This window comes from Aythya fuligula, chromosome 2, assembly GCF_009819795.1.
Source record: "Aythya fuligula isolate bAytFul2 chromosome 2, bAytFul2.pri, whole genome shotgun sequence".
NCBI classification, from domain to species: domain Eukaryota; kingdom Metazoa; phylum Chordata; class Aves; order Anseriformes; family Anatidae; genus Aythya; species Aythya fuligula.
Window position 1 is genome coordinate 67,694,513 of NC_045560.1, and position 19,924 is coordinate 67,714,436.

Here is a 19,924-nt window from a genome sequence, read left to right on the forward strand (position 1 = left end):
AATGAACAAGAAATAACTGAAAATCAGCAGTGTGGGATGCTTTCCACAGATATTCAACCAAAAAGCACTATGTAAACCGATCTCCTACTTTGCTTGATATAACTGTCAGGAGTCAATACCAAAAAATAAAGTACCTTTTATCCAAGTTTAAAGTAACTCACACTGCACAAAAGAATTTCTACTGTCTTATGATTTGAATATCATGGGTAAAGCCTTCTTCACTTGCTCATTCTTAAAATACCGGTTATTTAGTATATATTCAAAGAATGGAAAAAAATCTTCCTGTATATGCCAAAATCAAAGCCACTCACACAGTCAAGCCTAAACAGAGATAACTTACAAATACCAAAATTGTTTTGGGGTAGAAGAAGAGGAGATGGCAGGGAAGCAGACAGGGGACACACTTTCAGCCATATTTTACATTAACAGATAGGTGATCAACGATACTATATTCATCCTGTCACCAAGACAACAAATTTCAAATGAAAACTTGAACACTAGAAGCCAATTAAACCCCATTAAGAAGTGTTAGTTTGAAAAATAGGTTTAGTGTGTTAAGGCATCCCTAATTGTATCAAATATCCCAAGATCCCTTTAAACAAATGTCACAAGTAAACACATCACATTTTTTTTTAATTGCTTAAGAAACAGTATATTTTTCTTCCTAGATTCTTCACTGTTTTTTAAGTTACAGGTTCAAATACAACATAAATGTAGCAATCACAGTCAACTTTTCTTGAGGATAACATTTTACGTGTTCTTCATCAAGCATGTTATGAACAACAGCAGATCCCATGTTATTTCTATGAGGGTTACTAACCTTGGGCAGAGTATCTTTATATTGACATTGTTTGTAAGCATCACCGTAATAATCTGCAGCTTGATTAGCTAGTTTAGCTATGATACCGTCTTTCATTTTATCTGGGGTTGGAGAAGAAAAAACAAAGAACAATTATGATTATCATCAATTTTTGAAGATGACATAATTTACCTGTTTATTTTTAAGCAGCAACTGTATTGCAAGGGTATAATTTTACAAGGGTGGAATCCCATTCTGCTTTCGATATCCAGCTGCAGCTTCCAGATTTTTTCACTTCAGTCATGAAACTGCAAGTTCAGTCAGTCCTAAGACAAAGCTTTCAGTAGCCACTAGCATTTATGCAGGATTAAGAGTGATGCCTCACCTCGTACCAAGGGCAAGCTGCCAGTAACAAGCAGAGTTCCACTCTAGCTTTGGCAGCTCCTTCTCAGACCTTTCCTTGTGCCAGCACATGCATTTGTGCAGTCACTCACAAAGAATTTAGGCAAAATATAGTCAGAAAAAATATATTCAATTTTCAGCAGGATCTGTTCCCTAATCAAACTCAATGTCAAGACTCAAAAACTTGAAGTGCAGCAGAAGAGAAGGGACTGGTCCTTTCCATAGAGGCCCACATTGAAGTCAACTTATAGGAGGCATTCTTTAACATCAGTAACTCGAGTTCCTCCAACTGGCATCCACTACTTCACAGCAGAGCCACATCCTCAGCAGCATTCCCCGCCTCTTTTTCTCACCCTGTTCCTAAAGCTAGAACTGTTAAAATGGGAACACACTATCAATTTTCATCTCCTTTCATAATGGCCTCTGGCGTACACTAGCAATTCAGCCTGCACAGACAAGGCAGGCAAACAATGCAAGTGTCAGCCGTCTAAATAGCTGCGCTTACAAACAAGCATTTCCTGATTCAGGTGATTTTTGTATACTGCCAGACTGATAAGCATTAGTGGGATGTATGGGAGGTAAGAAGCCTTCAGGGCATACTTACTCACTAAAATCAAATCCCAAGTGAGCTGCTCATTCCAGCCCACACACACATCTACAACACTGCAGACATGAGCTATGATGTATCTATGTTCTATGAAATAAATGTATTTAAGATATGCCAAACAGATCTTTTCACCATGGAAAAGGGTACAGACATACGGAGAGAAAGGAGTTGGCAACTAACTTTTTTGTTAGTGTTTCTTTCCAGTACACTAAATGTTTAATAAAAACAAAACACCTAAATAGAACATCCTTGTAACCCCATCTGGTGTTTGTGTGTGTGTGTGTGTGTGTGTGTGTGTGTGTGTGCTAGTTACATATTCTTTCACAGAGCCTCAGCTTAAACAGAGAAAAAAATATTAGTACTTTAGCCACATTAACAACAGAAACATTAGACATTCATTTGTCCATGTAAACAGTTCGGAACGGATCCGTCACCATTAGAGGCTTTTGTTTTCATTCATGTATCCTTAAAATATCAAAGCTACTATGCAAGCCTAGAGATGGACAAGCAAACATTCAGACTTTGAGACATTTAAAACGTTAAGTTCTTCAGAAACTCTGGAACTAATCTGTAGTTCTGCAATGGAGTTTGACTTTGCAGACCAATTTGTTTTTTGTCAAATAACTTTGCTTTCAATTTGTGGATAAACTCAGTTCCATCAGAACCAACAAGCTCAGCTGGGTAAGGCTGCTAAACAGACCATCTCATGCTAGACGAAAAACAGAAAAATTGCATGTAATGCTAATCGTCAGTGCACCAAGAAGCTGCATTTGAGTTTTGAGACCAAGTCATGGACTTATATAAAAGCAATGTTCAAATATACAGAGACCAAAATACTGCTAAACAGCCTAATAAAGAACATAATCATGGTTTATCATTTAGCTGAAGGACATTAGTTTCTGGTTAAGATTCTTTTAAGATTAGGGCAGTAAGGCTATGAGGCTTTTGAGAAATCTTCCCTGTGAAGCAGCATACAAATAAGATAAACTTCGCCTTCCTCCACTGTACTGCAAACAATACGGTGGAGAGCAGGGATAGGGGGGTGTGAACATCACATCTGACCTTTAGGTCCTTAGTTTTACTTTTGGGTACCTTTAAGTTCTAGATGTACAGTTTGTTCCAAGAGAGAGGAGCAGAAAAGCAAAACAGTCTAGTACTGAAGATGGTAGTGTTCCACAGGTAAGATCCTAGAAGCATATGTTCTTCAATAACTGCATGAAAATATGCTGCTGCTGAATGATTATTTCATAATCAGCCTTTAACAGTTATGGACCCAATTTTTGTTCTACCTGCAGAATTTCACTTTCAGAGATAAACTGGGCATTCTCAAAGTTAGACAAGGTTAGACAGTTCCATTCTTAAAAATGAAGGGCAATGGAACAATTTAATTCCACTAAACTCCTAGGAAATGTCCTTTGTTTCCCTGTACAGTCATTTTTCTAAATTCTCATGAGATCATCCCCCATGTATAGGAGGGAAGTAGTGGTAAAGCTCCTGTGCACTATTTCTAGTACTCTTGGTTCTTTTAGATGACGATTTTAGTTTTCAAGAAGGAAAAATATGTAAACCAACAAAATCCTTTGTAAACCAAAGTTAATTGTTTTGAACACAAGAAGGAAAAACAAATGGAACAAATGCACTGTCAAATGAACCTTAGACAAATTCTAAAATGACATCTGTAGTTTGTGTTTAATGACCCGCATTTGCACGTGGGCATGGTGTGGAAATCCGTAATGGGAAAAATAAAAACATTTGAAAGGCCATTTACCAGCTCTTAGTAATGTAATATGCTTTTAAATTTTTATGGAAGTTGCAATGAGCACTTAAATATTTAACCTAAGCATAAGAAGTATACCTCTTGTTGCTTTCAAAAAAAACACTTCTTGGGCTTGAGCCAACATAATAAGACTGAGAGTTCCAACTGTGTCGGGAGAGATGTCCACCGTGGGTTCTCGATTCAATGCTGACAGAACAGTGTCTTTAATGTGTTGGAAAGCACCACTTGCAAACTAAACAAAACAAAACAATATATTATCCTTCACATTCTCAAACAGATTTTTACTTTTACAAATATAATACATAAAATAATTTCAAAAAATAGAACTTGTTCAGTATCCCATTTACTGTTTAGCTACCAAAAAAAATTCCTTGCAACTTCTTGTTCTTAAAGTTAACTTGCACTGAGACATTTATGAAGACTGACTACAAGTAAAAGCATATTGGCTATGGCTAATCACGTAAGAATGCGAAAATGTATTGCATTTTACCACGAAGAATACAAGAGACTATCGCTATAGAACTTGTCAAGAATATTAGCCAAAGTCACTAAATCTTAAGCTGAAGGTTGTTACTTAACAACACTCTTGGGAGGTAGGGGAAGAGGGGAACTGTTATGCAATGAAATCCTTCAAAACTAGCAAATATGCACAAGAAAACACTAGGTAATTAGTCAACCTACCTTTGTAATTAAGGGAAAAAACCACATGCAGCTATAAAACTGATGTTCTAAGATCAATAACAGAATTCAAAAGCATAAGCAGGGAGTCTCTGTACCTGATAGTGTTTAGCTGCAGCTTTCAGTCCCTCATCATTATCTAGATTCTGTTCTGCTGCAATCTGGCTTGCCAGTGCTCCACAGTTGAACAAAACACAGGTCTTCTCATACCCCAAACTCGCCAGGGCTGCAATCAAGAGAGACAGTTACCCACACTTAAGAAAATAATCCTCAGTACTTTAGCATCCTGCAGAGGAAATCACAGTTTCAAATCAAAAAATAAAGCAAATCATAATGAAGTTTTAAAGTTGAAGTCCTCTTTAGTCCGAAGGCTGAACAGAGCCTTGTTTAATACTTCCACTAAATGTTTCTAAGTGAGGAACTATAAAGACCATAGTATAGAGGTCTACACAATACATTAAATAATTTGGAAATCTCTTTTGAAGTGTATTTTCAAACATCTTGTAGAGGTTACACATCATTCAAAAGACTAAAGCACAAGAAGATACGATTTCAAAGTTTCTGAAGTGCAAAAATACTTTATATCTAGAATTATTTTACACTTTGGACTACTTTTCAACTGTGATTTACTACAGTGAGAACAGCTGTTTAGCAATATTACTTTTCCTTAGACTCATCTGTTTATAGTTCTACCTATTAACTTAAACCAACATATTTCAGATTACATGGTTCAGATTCCAACCCAAACCATGGGTTTCTATGATTATCCAGAAGAACTTTCTAGAAGAGTTAAAATTAGAGCGAGGAAATTTGTGCAGCATTTGCTTATGCATAGTGATGTGGTATATTGTTCTGCTTATAGTTCACCCAAGCATATCTCTAGCACCTGTATTCAGAACATGGAAGTTGCATAGATTTTCAGTAGTTGCTAACAGAAAACTATATGCAAGATGGATTTTTATTTTATTATTTTTTTTAAAAAAAAGAATTAATGCAACAGATTTTCCAGGCTTTGTCTACAGCTTCAAAATTGCAATGGTCATCCTTCAGCATTAACCATGATGAACACTCAGGTATAAACAGAAACAGAGAATGACAACAACTGGACAGCTTTACACTTAATTCAAAAGCATTTAGTCTTCGTTTCTGCATTGGCAAGTGTTCCAAATCCATTTTATGACCCAGAAATTGCAGGGCAGAATTGTCCCCATGCAAGTACAATGAAACAGACTCAAACTCCTTACATTTGCAGAAAACAAATTTAATTTATTTTTTGAAGTGTTCAGATCTGTTTGAACACATTTTATAAAGTAACAGAAAAATCACTTCAGTGCATTGGCAGGCAGGTCCTTCTAGTAGTCTCTTGAAGAGCATGTGATGTCTAACTATGTTAATGAAGCCAGATAAACACTCTTCTTCCGTAGGGGACTTGTTTCACTTAGACATTTCACTTTTCAAAAGGATCTGACTTATAAAAAGCAATTAAGAGATGGCTTACCAAAAGCCTACCTTTGAAACTTGTCATCTTGAACCGTTTTCACTAAAGTCAGCTGGGGGTGTCCAAGGAACAGAAGTGATTTATCTCTTAGTAATGTAGCAGGACTTGTGTAAAGTTATACTGATAGTACTAGAAACACTATTAACCTTTCAGCTATAAAAAAATATTCTCACATTTTATCATTAACACTTGCATTCTTGGTGTGATTACATACCCAGTTTGACAGAGCCTCCAAAAAGTGATCCTTTATCAAAAGCATCTTTCCAAGTAAATGTTACACAGACCTGAAAGTTGTGAAAAACATCTTTATTTCTAAAATAAACAATGAAGTCTTCAGAAAATATCCCAAATTTACATACTTATCCTTTTTTAATTCTAACAATATAAAACATTTAATTCACCAGTGACATTACAAACACTCTGGAAGCGTCAGAAAAACATCAAGAGTTACTTTAAAAAATTACTATATTTTTTTTTCTTCCTGTTAGTTTTTTCAAATCTTTTTTTAAAGCAAACAAGATAAATTCTCAAAATAGACCTTCAGCTCCACTCCTCCTCTAAGTGACAGAAAAAATTACTTCCAAACTAAGATATTCCTCTCACATGAAGTCTGACAGACAGGTATGGTGTTCACAATTAAATGAAACTACCCAACCAGGCAGTTTCCATTGTTCCAAACTACTAGCATATTTGGCACTGCTTTTTGATACAATATTTATAACATGATATTAAGAGTGAATTCAATAGCACCACTGCCAGGAAATGCACTCAGGGAAGAGAAAGCAGGTAAAAAGCGTTTTATATTACACTTCTAGCATACATTCCATAGACAATGCAAATACTTCACAGAACCTGCTTTGAAGTTCCACAATTTGATTCAGCTGATAAAACTGGTTGTAGGCCATGTATGAACCCAGGAAAGATAACAAAATCCCTCATTTTAAAATGTCCTCGGAGAATAACCTGAGAGCACACAGTACTGTGCAGTAACATTTTTCTCTAGCAGAAATGCCAGTTCAGGAATTTCTGGTCCCAACTGTTCATTCCTGCTTCCACTGACTACTTCAATTTGATAGAACAGTTTACTGATCTGCAAATCTTGTTCCTAAAGTTTCCCAGTTCTCCACATATCAGAGTTAGCAGAGCACCACATCAAAACTTTTACACATTAAAACCAAAGTGTAGGTTGGCTTTACTTCACAAACAAGTGAAGGCAGCTACACTGAAAACTAAAATCAGTTTGAATTGCATCAAAACCACTCCCTTGCAATCCCCTAAGTCTGAAAGAAATGTTTAAATTATAACCTTACCATACAAATATCATCTGCTAAAGAAACTGAATTTCTGTCCTACGTGTAAATGCCTCCAAAGAAAATCTACATCTTTCCCTCCCAAAATATAGGAGCCCAGAGATCTACTTCAGTCTCCACTTGAGGAAAGACATTTTCTTAAGCTGAATTCATCCTCAAAACCATAAAATTCTAAAGAAATGTGTTAGGGGAAGAAAAAAAATTAAAACATCTATAGAGAAACTACGTAATTTATTGATGCAGAGGCAGAAAAATAGTAAACCAGTGGGTTTACTCTGTTATAGCTATGAATGAAACATCTGTTCTACCTCAAAAAAACAAGCATCATATTCCAATCATTACTAACTAAAGCTTTTCCCATATAAATTATGTTATTTAAAAAGCATTTATAACGTAGTCTGAAATAGACTTCTTGGGAAAAGGAAAGGAGTAGAAGAGGAATATTTTGGCAAAGCACACTCTTTCTAATTTAGAGCACGATAACCACCAGCCAACAGCAGAAGTTTTCTGAATCTTTAATATGAAGGTAATCCTGGCCACTACAGGTGAAATTTCAGTATAGACTATTCGTGAGTACAGACTGAAAATAAACAGACGTTGGGAAAATAAGGCTCATAGTTTAAATGTCTTGCCTGAGAGAAGTATTGTTTAGTGGATTAGGTACAGGCTTGGCAGTCATATCCTAGTCGCCACGATCACAATTCAGTTTAATGGTTTGACACATCTTCTTACCTGATTTTCAGAGAACGGAAACTTTGGTTCAATTGAACACAGCTGATCATAATATCTACAAAAAAAAAGGAAGAGATCCATGAGCTAAATCAAATTAAGAGTTTTGTTTCTTACACTGACAAGTAAAGAAGAGAGTACAACAACCTCCCCACCATCACCCAATAAATTATGGGGTTCACTCATAGCTATAAAGGATCTGGAGGACAGACAGAAATCCTGTCTAGGGGGATCTTTTCACTTGATGAAAAAGTTAAGATGGAATGATAATGTTGGAACCCTGTCACAATCCGAAGTAGAAGAAGAGCATAACAGAATAAGCTGTCACCTGTCACCTTCTGATGAACAATAGATGAGAAAAGTGTTATGGCAAGGAGTCCCTGCATACCTAAACATAAAGGAGCACATCATCTTTGGAGCATGACTTAATGTCTAAAGTACATTTAACAATTAACAGGCTACTCTATGGTCCCTTGATCTGAATATTATAACTTAGTCTCCTACAAATTGACACCTGTTTAAATTTTAATGTGTTTGAAATAGATGACATTTGCCTCGCAACATATCAATTGAAGAGCTTAATCCTTGATAAATTTTTTCCAGTTCCAATTTTAGTTTTCATTACAGCATATTATAGCAGTCACTGAATTAAAACGAGAAGTTTCCCTGTGCCGGTATTTTGTCTCCTGGGTGGAAGATGTTTAGGAATGAGTGTCAGCAAGATGGCAAGTACATCACAGTCCCCCACACAATCTATCCAAGCAATAATTAGCAGTTCAAAGTTCTCCCACGTTATGCACTAGACCTGCACCACTTATTAAACATGATAGGCTACATGCAGAACAGACACCCACTAAACTGCCAAATGAAAACATTTAACATATGAAGCCTGTTTCGTATATGCCTCCTGCAATTACTGCCATACATAATGTCGGCTATATGCCCATTGGTCAAGTTCTGTTTCCTTAAAAAACACTCTGTATTCCCAATATCCAAAACACCTAGTAGCAGCAAGTTTCACAACCTGTGAAACAGTTAACCTTGTTCCTGTTTCCTCAGATTACTTTATTCGCCACTGTTGATAAACATGAAGCAGATGTACAAGGTCTATGTCCCACATGCAAGGAATGTTTGTTTAAAAATTCAGGAAGCATTTTTAATATACAATTGTGTTAGCACTTTCTTCAGTAAATTACATCTGCTGATGTACAGGTTTATGGCTTCAGAAGAAGCACTGCAACTTAAGGCTTTTTAAAGACACTTAGCATGGATTTTAAAGCTTGTGGCAATTTTTCTATTGTCTACACGAATCTATAAAACTGTATTCTACCTTATCACACTGCAGCAATGAGATTGCTACTACAAGGGCAGCCATTATGAAGTAAGAATTCAAATGTGCCTCACTGAGACACCTACTACTCTATAAATCAAAGGTGTTTTCCCAAAAGAACTAAAATTTATGCTATGTGATCAGGATAAAGGTAAGAACTAAGACATCACAGGCGCTGTCCCCCCCTACCGGCCCCACATTCCCAGGTGCCCTTACAGAACAGGTTGGAGGCCCTGGAGCTTGAGAGACCAGTAGCTGAGGAAGAGGTAGAAAGTCTACCCAGGAGGATGCCTAGGGCAAGGAAGTCGACTCCACACCTCAGAACTGCCTCCACCAAGACAGAAAGAAGGGTGATTGTTGTGGGCGACTCCCTTCTCAAGGTAACTGAGGGCCCTATTTGTCACCTTGACCCTACCCATAGGGAAGTCTGCTGCCTCCCTGGGGCCAGGGTCAGGGACATTGTCAGAAAGCTTCCCAACCTGGTTCGCCCCCCTGACTATTATCCTCTTTTAATAGTCCAGGCGGGCAGTGATGACACTGAAGAGAGAAGCCTCAAGGCTATCAAACGGGACTTTAGGGGACTGGGACAGTTAGTGGAGGGAGCGGGAGTGCAGGTGGTGTTTTCGTCCATCCCTACGGTGGCAGGGAGGGGTACAGAGAGGACACGGAAAGCCCACCTGATAAACACGTGGCTCAGGGGCTGGTGCCAACACAGAAATCTTGAGTTTTTCGACCGTGGGGCACCTTACTCGGCACCTGGCCTGATGGCCGCAGACGGGTCCCTATCTTTTAGGGGAAAACGGATCCTGGGCCAGGAGCTGGCAGGGCTCATTGAGAGGGCTTTAGACTAGGTAAGAAGGGGGACAGGGATGAAATAAGGCTCATTAGAGCTGTGCCAGGGATAACAGTGTCAGGGCCGGGGAAGAAGGCAATGGCCCAACTGAAGTGCATCTACACTAATGCACACAGCATGGGCAACAAACAGGAGGAGCTGGAAGCCATCGTGCGGCAGGCAGGCTATGACTTGGTTGCCATCATGGAGACGTGGTGGGACCAGTCTCATGACTGGAGTGCTGTAATGACTGGCTATAAGCTCTTCAGAAGGGACAGGCAGCATGGAAGGGGTGGTGGTGTGGCTCTCTATATCAGAGAGAGTTTTGATGTCATGGAACTCGAGGCTGGGAATGATAAGGTTGAGTCCCTGTGGGTTAGGATCAGCAGGAAGGCCAACAAGGCAAGCATCCTGGTGGGGGTCTGTTATAGACCGCCAAACCAGGATGAGGAGACAGATGAGGAGTTCTACAGGCAGCTGACAAAAGTTGCGAAATTGTCAGCGCTTGTTCTCATGGGGGACTTCAACTTCCCAGATATATCCTGGAAGCACAACACAGCCCAGAGAAAGCAGTCTAGGAGGTTTCTAGAGAGCGTGGAAGATAGCTTCCTGACTCAGCTGGTTAGTGAGCCTACCAGGGGAGGTGCCCCGCTAGACCTCCTCTTCACAAACAGGGAAGGACTGGTGGGAGATGTGGTGGTTGGAAGCTGTCTTGGGCAGAGTGACCACGAAATGGTGGAGTTCTCTATTCTTGGAGAAGCCAGGAAGGGGACCAGTAAAACCGCTGTCTAGGACTTCCAGAGGGCCGACTTTGAGCTGCTCAGGACACTGGTTGGTAGAGTCCCTTAGGAGGCAGTTCTGAAGGGCAGAGGAGACCAGGAAGGATGGCGCTCTTCAAGAGGGAAATCTTAAAGGCTCAGGAGCGGTCTGTCCCCACATGCCCAAAGATGAGCCGGTGTGGAAGAACACTGGCCTGGCTGAGCAGAGAATTGCAGCTTGAGCTTAGGAGAAAAAAGAGGGTTTATGGCCTTTGGAAAAGAGGGTGGGACACTCAGGAGGACTATAAGGATGTTGCAAGGCTGTGCAGGGACAAAATTAGAAAGGCCAAAGCTCATCTGGAGCTCAATCTGGCTACTGCCATTAAAGACAACAAAAAATGTTTTTATAAATACATTAACACGAAAAGGAGGACGAAAGAGAATCTCCAGCCTTTACTGGATGCGGGGGGGAATTTAGTTACAAGAGATGAGAAAAAGGCGGAGGTGCTCAATGCCTTCTTTGCCTCAGTCTTTAGTGGCAATACCGGTTGTTCTCTGGATACTCAGTACCCTGAGCTGGTGGAAGGGGATGGGGAGCAGGATGTGGCCCTCACTATCCATGAAGAACTGGTTGGTGACCTGCTACGGCACTTAGATGTGCACAAGTCGATGGGGCCGGATGGGATCCACCCAAGGGTACTGAGAGAACTGGCAGAGGAGCTGGCCAAGCCGCTTACCATCATTTATCAGCAGTCCTGGCTATCAGGGGAGGTCCCAGTTGACTGGCGGCTAGCAAATGTGACACCCATCTACAAAAAGGGCTGGAGGGCAGACCCAGGAAACTACAGGCCTGTCAGTTTGACCTCAGTGCCAGGGAAGCTCATGGAGCAGATTACCTTGAGAGTCATCACGCGGCACTTGCAGGGCAAGCAGGCGATCAGGCCCAGTCAGCATGGGTTTATGAAAGGCAGGTCCTGCTTGACGAACCTGATCTCCTTCTATGACAAAGTGACGCGCTTGGTGGATGAGGGAAAGGCTGTGGATGTGGTCTACCTTGACTTCAGCAAGGCTTTTGACACCGCTTCCCACAGCATTCTCCTCAAGAAACTGGCTGCTCTTGACTTGGACTGGCATATGCTTCATTGGGTTAAAAACCGGCTGGATAGCCGGGCCCAAAGAGTTGTGGTGAATGGAGTCAAATCCAGCTGGAGGTCGGTCACTAGTGGCGTTCCCCAGGGCTCAGTACTGGGGCCAGTCCTCTTTAATATCTTCATCGATGATCTGGATGAGGGCATTGAGTGCACCCTCAGTAAGTTTGCAGATGACACCAAGCTAGGTGCGTGTTTCGATCTGCTCGAGGGAAGGAAGGCTCTGCAGGAGGATCTGGATAGGCTGCACCGATGGGCTGAGGCCAACTGCATGAAGTTCAACAAGGCCAAGTGCCGGGTCCTGCACCTGGGGCGCAATAACCCCAAGCAGAGCTACAGGCTGGGAGAGGAGTGGTTGGAAAGCTGCCAGGCAGAGGAGTATTGGTGGATAGTCAGCTGAATAGGAGCCAGCAGTGTGCTCAGGTAGCCAAGAAGGCCAACAGCATCCTGGCTTGCATAAGAAACAATGTGACCAGCAGGGCTAGGGAGGTGATTGTCCCCCTGTACTCGGCTCTGGTGAGGCTGCACCTCGAGTACTGTGTTCAATTTTGGGCCCCTCGCCACAAGAAGGACATCGAGGTGCTCAAGAGAGTCCAGAGAATGGCGACCAAGCTGGTGAGGGGTCTGGAGAACAAGTTTTATGAGGAGCGACTGAGGGAGCTGGGATTGTTCAGCCTGGAGAAAAAGAGGCTCAGTGGTGACCTAATTGCTCTTTATAAGTACCTTAAAGGAGGCTGTAGAGAGGTGGGGGTTGGTCTGTTCTCTACATGCCTGGTGACAGGATGTGGGGGAATGGCCTAAAGTGGTGCCAGGGGTGTTTTAGGTTGGATATTAGGAAGAACTTCTTTACCGAGAGGGTTGTGAGGCATTGGAACAGGCTGCCCAGGGAAGTGGTTGAGTCACCATCCCTTGAGGTCTGTAAAAGACGTTTAGATGTTGAACTTAGCGATAGGGCTTAGTGGAGGACTTGTTAGTGTGAGGTCAGAGGTTGGACTCGATCTTGATGTCTCTTCCAACCTAGACAATTCTGTGATTCTGTAATTATTTATGAAGTTAGCACATGAAAGGTACTGTTTTCAAAAACATCTGCTTATTTTCATAAAAATATTTTTATTGTTGTCTGTTTTCTTCATCTTTCATTAGATGGTCATACTTTGAAAGCACATTTAACTACTGCTTCATTTTAAATACTAACAAGTACAATTTTCTTTAAGTGACCTTACACCCCAGGCCTGATATACAAAAGTCATACAAAACAGCCTCCCTTTTGTAGGTCAAGTTCAATTTTGCATTGTTACGCTCTCCAGTTTAAGTTTGGTCTGATTTGTCACACACTCCACACACACGTAGTTCCTAATAAACTTTACTGATACAAACTAACACAAACAGTACAAACAATCACTTCAATAAATAAGAGCACAGAATACCACTTCAACTGATGTATTTGAACACCTTCATTGTCTGCTGTCTAGTCAGTCTTTTCCATTTAGTATTACACAGAAAATGGGACTTCCTATTTTATCTCCTCCTGTTACCCAACTTAATTTGCCAACCAGACGACACCAACAAAGCCAAGCTGTCCTTCCACATTCCACAATTACCCAGTCACCAACTGCCATCAGGGCAACATCAAGATGCAAAGCTTGCTAAATGGCCTTGGGAAGTCAGTGTCTTGCCAACAGACTATGCTTTGTATGGCGGCAGGACCCTGAAGAAAATAAACAGGTCTATGTTCCTACCAATGCACACTGTCCCATTTACTACCTATGAATGCGAACAACACGGAGATTTTTATTTAAAAAGAACACAGAAATTCCTAGATAACAATTTTCTTTATTATTTCAAGTATACAATGTTGTTTCTTTATACTAAAGAACCTGAAATTCTATTCAAGACTAAGATTTCTTTAAAACTCTTTAGACCAAAAAAAAAATCAATTGAAGTCCTTTACTGTGCTTTAGCAGTAAGTATACATTAATATAATGGTAAACTCAGACATTAACTGTAAAAACAAAGCCAGCAAAGACAAAAATATTAAAGGCCACATCTGCTGCATGAGCCAGTAACAAAGGTGTTACTTAAAATTTACAGTAATTTCAAAGTATCAAGACACAAAGAACAGAAGTTGCTGCACAATACAACAAGCATTGTGTGTTAGACTCTGCTGATGTGGTGAACTAAAGAAAGTCACACAAACATATCAACTGCCTGAGTTCCAACTACAGCAACAAGAGAGAACAGATGACAGCAACACAGACCTGGTTCTTTAAATACAGGACTCTTTCACTAAAACAGGCATTACATGCTCCCAAATGCTGACAAAAATGAGTTACAGCAGCCAAATGAGTTGGAAGTCAAGGTCTAAACTAGAATTTATATGCTCCATGCATTAAGAGCCTGAAATCCTCTTCCTCCTTCAAAGAATCACAATGAAAAAAAAATCATTCAAAAGAAGATAAAAGAGACCAAGATCTGTCTTCACTCTCCTAGATAAGAACTGAAATCCTGAACTTGTAGCTGGAAACCAGAGCTGCGAATTTCAGCCCCGAGAATTTGACCACTCAAAATAAAGCCACACACTTCTTATTAGGCCAATTAAACTCATACCAGCGCAGCACCACTCCAGAAAAGGGAAATGGGTGTCCTGGTTATTATCATTATTAGGGGAGGAAGCAAGAAATCCCTTGAAGCTATAATTAGGCTAAGAGGAAGAAAAAAAAAAAGAGCACTGAATCAAATTTAGTATGACAGAATTTAAGGAGAAATGCGTACCAAGCTTACTTAGTCACCTTCAGAGCAGCTAAATTCTCACAAAACAAAGAAAGCTTGGAAGCAAGCAGGTTGTTTTTTTTTTCCCGAATTTCATTTTCCCCCTTCTGTCAGGGTATCTCAAGTACTTCTCCAAGAAGCATTTGCACTGATCAGCCAAACAGCAGCCTGTCTCACACATTCAAAGTTTTACTGCTCAATGTTTGCCTAGATAATGGAAGTGCAACTGAGTAAATTTCTTCCCTAAAAGTTCTGCAGTAATTACTCATCAAAGCAAGACTTCTAAAAGACTGCAAAAACGGTGGGCATCCCTAGACTAATTAGCAGAAGATTAAGCCCTCATTTCTTAACAGTTAAGTAGTCTACTGTGCTCCACGAGGTATTATGGTCTATAAAAAGTCAAAGTAGTAAATGTACGCAGAGGGCATCCACATTTTAAATGAACTCTTCCAACCTTACTGCACTAACAAACCAGATTTAAATACAGCAAGTGTAAAAATCCAACTTAAACACAAATCTTGCTAAAGTTGTTAGTGAAACACAAGACTTAGTACAACCCAAATAGCAACAGGAAAATACTGAAAGTTGGAAAGGGAAATTAATTTTCAGAGGAACCACAAGGCAGTCTGAAGCTTGTGCTACTGCACTCACAAGCTCAGCTGGATACTTCTATTCAAACTTGTCAGCAGGTGCCCGCACCTTCCAGAACATGAGCAAAAAACTTAGAGTATTTTTACAGAATAAGAATCTATTTTCCAACAACTGTAATTAATATAGACAGTCAGACAGGGACAAACCACAACTTTCATTAGAGAGAAATTAAAATCTGATAGTTTCCTCCCTCATTTCAGTACATTTTATACCTATTCTATTGTTCCCATGAATAATACTGAAGAAAAAAAAAAGATTTTTAACTGTAAAATAAGAATTAATGACTAAGTTCAGACCACTGTATCTCACTTCCACTGTAGAGGGAACAATCTCAAACTACATCATTTTAAATGCACGTGTTTTATGCCTTCTGTGTGAAGCAGCAGCTATGGCCTTTCCCACCTGTGGCACCCGTGAGAGGCCCCATTCAACCTCTGACTACTGACAACAGCACCTGGGCAAGTTAAAGCCACCTGCAGAGAGAACAGGTCTCTGCATATGGAACTGACTTGAAAAGTGATTACTTACACCATTGCAATCAGTTTCCCTTCATTATTTAGAGAGAAAACCTATGGTGAAGTTGCATACTATAACCTGAATTAATTTAATGACCTACTGACACCAGAAGAGGGACATCCCGCGCAGCCCTGTGACTTTCAATCACACACTGTCGACCCTCTTTTGCTCCTGCTCTAATGTTGATCTGACCTCACACTGAACTCACTGATGTTAGAAAGCCACATACATCTTTTGGTTTTCAGAAATGGACTATGATGACCAGAACTGAAGAGATACTGCAGGGCTTTTTCCTTTCAGCTGTATGAAGTTGTTATTGTGAGATCATATGAATTAGGTGGGCCAAACAAGGATTTCTGCTAGTAACTAATCACAAACCTGACTGTCATCAACAGGAAAGGGAGCTCAATTCCAGCATTCAAGAGAATTTAAAATTAAGCCTTCCAACTTGGCTGGCTAAATCAATCTTTCAGCTCACAGATTCTTGTTATTTCCCTGACCTTGAAAAGGCATACACAGTAATACCTTCCAAAGCACGCACAGTAATAAGCAGGAATAGAACAGGAAACTACAGAGATACTGTAAAACATGATCAGCACAGTCATAGCTTTTATAGTCCAAACACCCAGCGAGGGCTTGATAAGCCCTCAAAAAAAACAAAAAGGAGTAATGTGTAATACAAGTCTTTTCTTCAGTATCAACTGATTTCTTTTCTATTCTTCCTAACTTTAAAATAATTATTAATCAAATTCTAGTGGCAAACATCAAACGTGTTTGTACTTGTTCATGATAATGTTACAGAAGCGTGTCAAGTTTATGGTTGGCATTTCACTCCACCCTAAGAAACCCATCTACTTTTATTTTTCTGGAAAACAAACAAACAAACAAACACAACTTAATGCCACCATGTAAAAACTCTTATTTTGGTACTACAAATCTTTGATTCCAACTTTGCAAAGTGAAGTCTGTACTGGGGATTCATTCACTAGATTAATCACAGTGATTTCAGTGATTTGAGCTATGATGGGCTTGCAATGTTTCCTGCACAAAGAATGGGATTAACACAGTAAATCGAGGATACAAACCGTTAATGTTCCAAAGATGGGATGGATAGGATGTTTTTATAGATGACGGGGCAGTTAGTCCCACAGCAGCAGCCTTGACACACTTCAACAAGGCTCAGCCTCACCTTCTGCTCACCTAACCTCTGGCAGTCCCTGCAAGAGGGAGGCACCACCCAGCCTCCCTTCACCACACTACATTTAGCGGAAAATACCGACGTGACCATGCAAAAACATCACACTGCCGGTGCATGCTGAAGGAAGGCGCGATGGCAGGGGCGGCTGAAAGAAAAGCGGCCGGCCCCTTGACTTCGACAGAGAACCAAGGGTCACCGCTGCGCTGGAGGCACTCAAAAGGGGAAGTCGGTGTGGCGGCCTCTTCTTCTTCCTCCTCCTCCTCTTCCACCTCCTCCTCTGCTTCCTCCTCCCTCCCCACCCCCCCAAGCCCTCCCTCTCTCTCGGCCCTGCCCCGAGGCCGGCGGGCGGCCCCCCCGAGGCGGGCCGTGCCGTGCCGTGCCGTACCTGAGGAGGGTGTCGAGGCAGGCATCGTGCTTGTCGAGCGGGCGGCCCAGCGCGCTCTTGCGGAGCTTACTGAGCTCCTCGGCGGCGCGGCAGTGCTCGGCCTGGGCGTCGCCGCCCGGGTAGCTCTGCTGGATGAACTTGCACAGCGGCTTGGCCAAGTCCACCTCCGAGGCCTTCTTCAGCTGCACCGAGATGAAGTTCGTCATGGCCGGGCGGCTCGGGGGGGCGGGGGGGAGCCGAGAGGAGCGGAGGGGAGCGGAGCGCGGCCCAAGGCGGCTCCAAAGCTGCTGCGCCAACCCGCACTTCCGGGATCGCCGCGCGCGCTCCCGACGCAGCGTGGGCACGCACGCACGCACGCACGCACGCAGCCCTCTCCCTGCCCCCCTCCCCCCGCGTATGTTCCCCGCCCCAGCGGCACGAACCGCCGCCGGGATGAGGGGAGGGATAGGGTCCTGTGTGCAACTCGCGGTGAAAACTGTCTTTTTAAATAAATTCATACATTAGTTCTCTGTAGGGAGTGCTGGAGGCGCTCCAAAAGGGTCGTGGCATCACTCACTAAAAAAAAAAAAAAATCATCAAAGGGCGCTGGAAGCATTTGTCGAAAGGGTGGTGGAGGTGGGAAAGGGACGGGAGCACCTCTGCAGTCAGGGAGACAGAGTCAGGGAGCTGCTCTGCCTGGGTGAAAGGAGGCTCGGGGATATAAATACCTCCGGGGGATCTCACCAATAAATAGTTGAAAGGAGGGTGCAAAGAGGATGGAGCCAGGCTCTTGTCAGTGGTGCCCAGTGCCAGGACAAGAGGCAGTGGGCACAAACGAACAAAGAAGGCTCCTCTGAACATCAGGAAACACTTTTTCACTGTGCAGGTGACAGAGCTTTGTCACAGGCTGCCCAGAGAGATTGTGGAGCCTCCCTGAAGACCTTCAAAAGCTGCCTGGACATGGTCCTGGGCAAGCAGCTGCAGGTGTCCCTGTTTGAACAGGGAGCTTGGACATGGTGACCTCCAGAGGCCCCTTCCCACCTCAAACCATCAGCAGTTCCGTGAAATCTCTCTCCTGGTGCTAAAGGGCATTTTCACGTGTCTCTATGGCTGGGGATATGTCATGCACGTTGTGCTCACTTTCTGCTGAATCAGACCTGTATGACTCAAATACACAAGGCAGGCAGACCGTGAGGCTTGCTCGAATGACGGCTGAAAAGGAATGTTTGATCTTTTTTCTTCCTCATTTCTTGTTTCAGACAGCTAAAGTTGTGAGCCTGCTATTTTTGTACTGCTTAAGCCATGAGTGATGATACCATAAAAGGGAGTGGTAAAAGTATTTTTAAAATGGGGTTAATGGTTTTGCTCTGCATCTCACATGTTGCTACAAACTGATCACGAGTTCTGCTATAAAGTCAGTGATTGTTTCCTATTTGGAGATGAGCTAGGAAAAGGAAGGCAACCTCCTTTGTTATCTGATGAATGTCAGAGGAAGAGGGTAGAGCCTGGGAAGTCTGCCCTAGCTGCTGCTGTTGCCACTGCAATGGGTAGCTCCTCCAGCATTAGCAGCTGCTGTACACAATCCAGAGCTGCAGGTCACTGGCACAGGGAAGGAGGAGATGGAGTTATCTTCCTGCTTCTGCTTGCATGGGCCCAAGTGGTGAGCCAGGTATTTACAACCTTGCCACCTTGCTTCTGCTGCAAACCTTTACTGCATTAAATAAATAAATAAATAAATAAATAAAATCAATATATATGTTAACATATGTTATATCTGGTGTATTTTTATATATTTGTGTTGGTGCCCCACACAGAGTAAACGCCTCAATCAGTTTCTCATAGCTGAATCCAAAACACACCTGAATCCAAAACACATAGTAGTTGACTTGATTTTACATTAAAAAAAAAAAATAAAATTATCATACAATGAATACAGAAAGTAAGCTGTCCCACCTTAGTCGTATCTTGGTATGTGACTTCCTCACTGCTTTTTTCCCCCAGGTTTTATTGCCCCACATGCACTTGTAAGCATTCAATCTCTGAGCCTGTGTCAGACTTGCCCTGGTGGCATTTTCCACTCCCAGAGAGTACCTCTACCCTCACAAGCTCAGATCCTGATCAGCCTCAAGACAGAGTCAGACGGTCTGTTGCCTCCCTCTGTTTCCAGCATCAACACCTTATTAGGTATAGTTAGCCTACACACCATTACATGATGCACAGCTGCCTATACATGGGAGACAGAGGCCATTAACACTTCCCAGTATAAACAGTCAGAAACACGGGAAGGGTGTGAACAGGGAAGGGCAAAAATTGCAGCCATGAGATCATAGTTTTACTTTGGAGGCCCTGTGACCTTTACATGATGTTGCTTAACACATTCAACCACTGATATTTTGCATTCCTAAACCATCTACCAACACAACACAGAAATTTCACTTTGTTTCTAAGTTACCGGAATTCCAAACATACAGGTAATTTGCTTCTTTCCCATGGATTTCTTGTCAGTAGTCCCCCAATGCTCTTGTTCTGATTATTACAATCACTATAAGTTTTAATGA

General features: G+C 41.8%; 1 protein-coding gene across 2 annotated transcripts in view; it reads right to left on the minus strand.

Moving 5' to 3' along the window:
* Positions 1–17,678, minus strand: part of PDCD6IP (programmed cell death 6 interacting protein) — a 32,874-nt gene extending 15,196 nt beyond the window's left edge. The window contains exons 1-6 of one of the 2 annotated variants that reach the window (XM_032180922.1): positions 17,388–17,678; positions 7,804–7,858; positions 5,976–6,045; positions 4,362–4,489; positions 3,664–3,817; positions 821–921 (exon numbers count right to left, since the gene is read on the minus strand). In XM_032180922.1, coding sequence (XP_032036813.1) covers positions 821–921; positions 3,664–3,817; positions 4,362–4,489; positions 5,976–6,045; positions 7,804–7,858; positions 17,388–17,593 — 714 coding nt within the window. In that variant the 5' untranslated portion in view covers positions 17,594–17,678. The remainder of the gene's footprint in view (positions 1–820; positions 922–3,663; positions 3,818–4,361; positions 4,490–5,975; positions 6,046–7,803; positions 7,859–17,387) is intronic. The other variant, XM_032180923.1, reaches the window with a different exon arrangement.
* Positions 17,679–19,924: the final 2,246 nt, after the last annotated feature.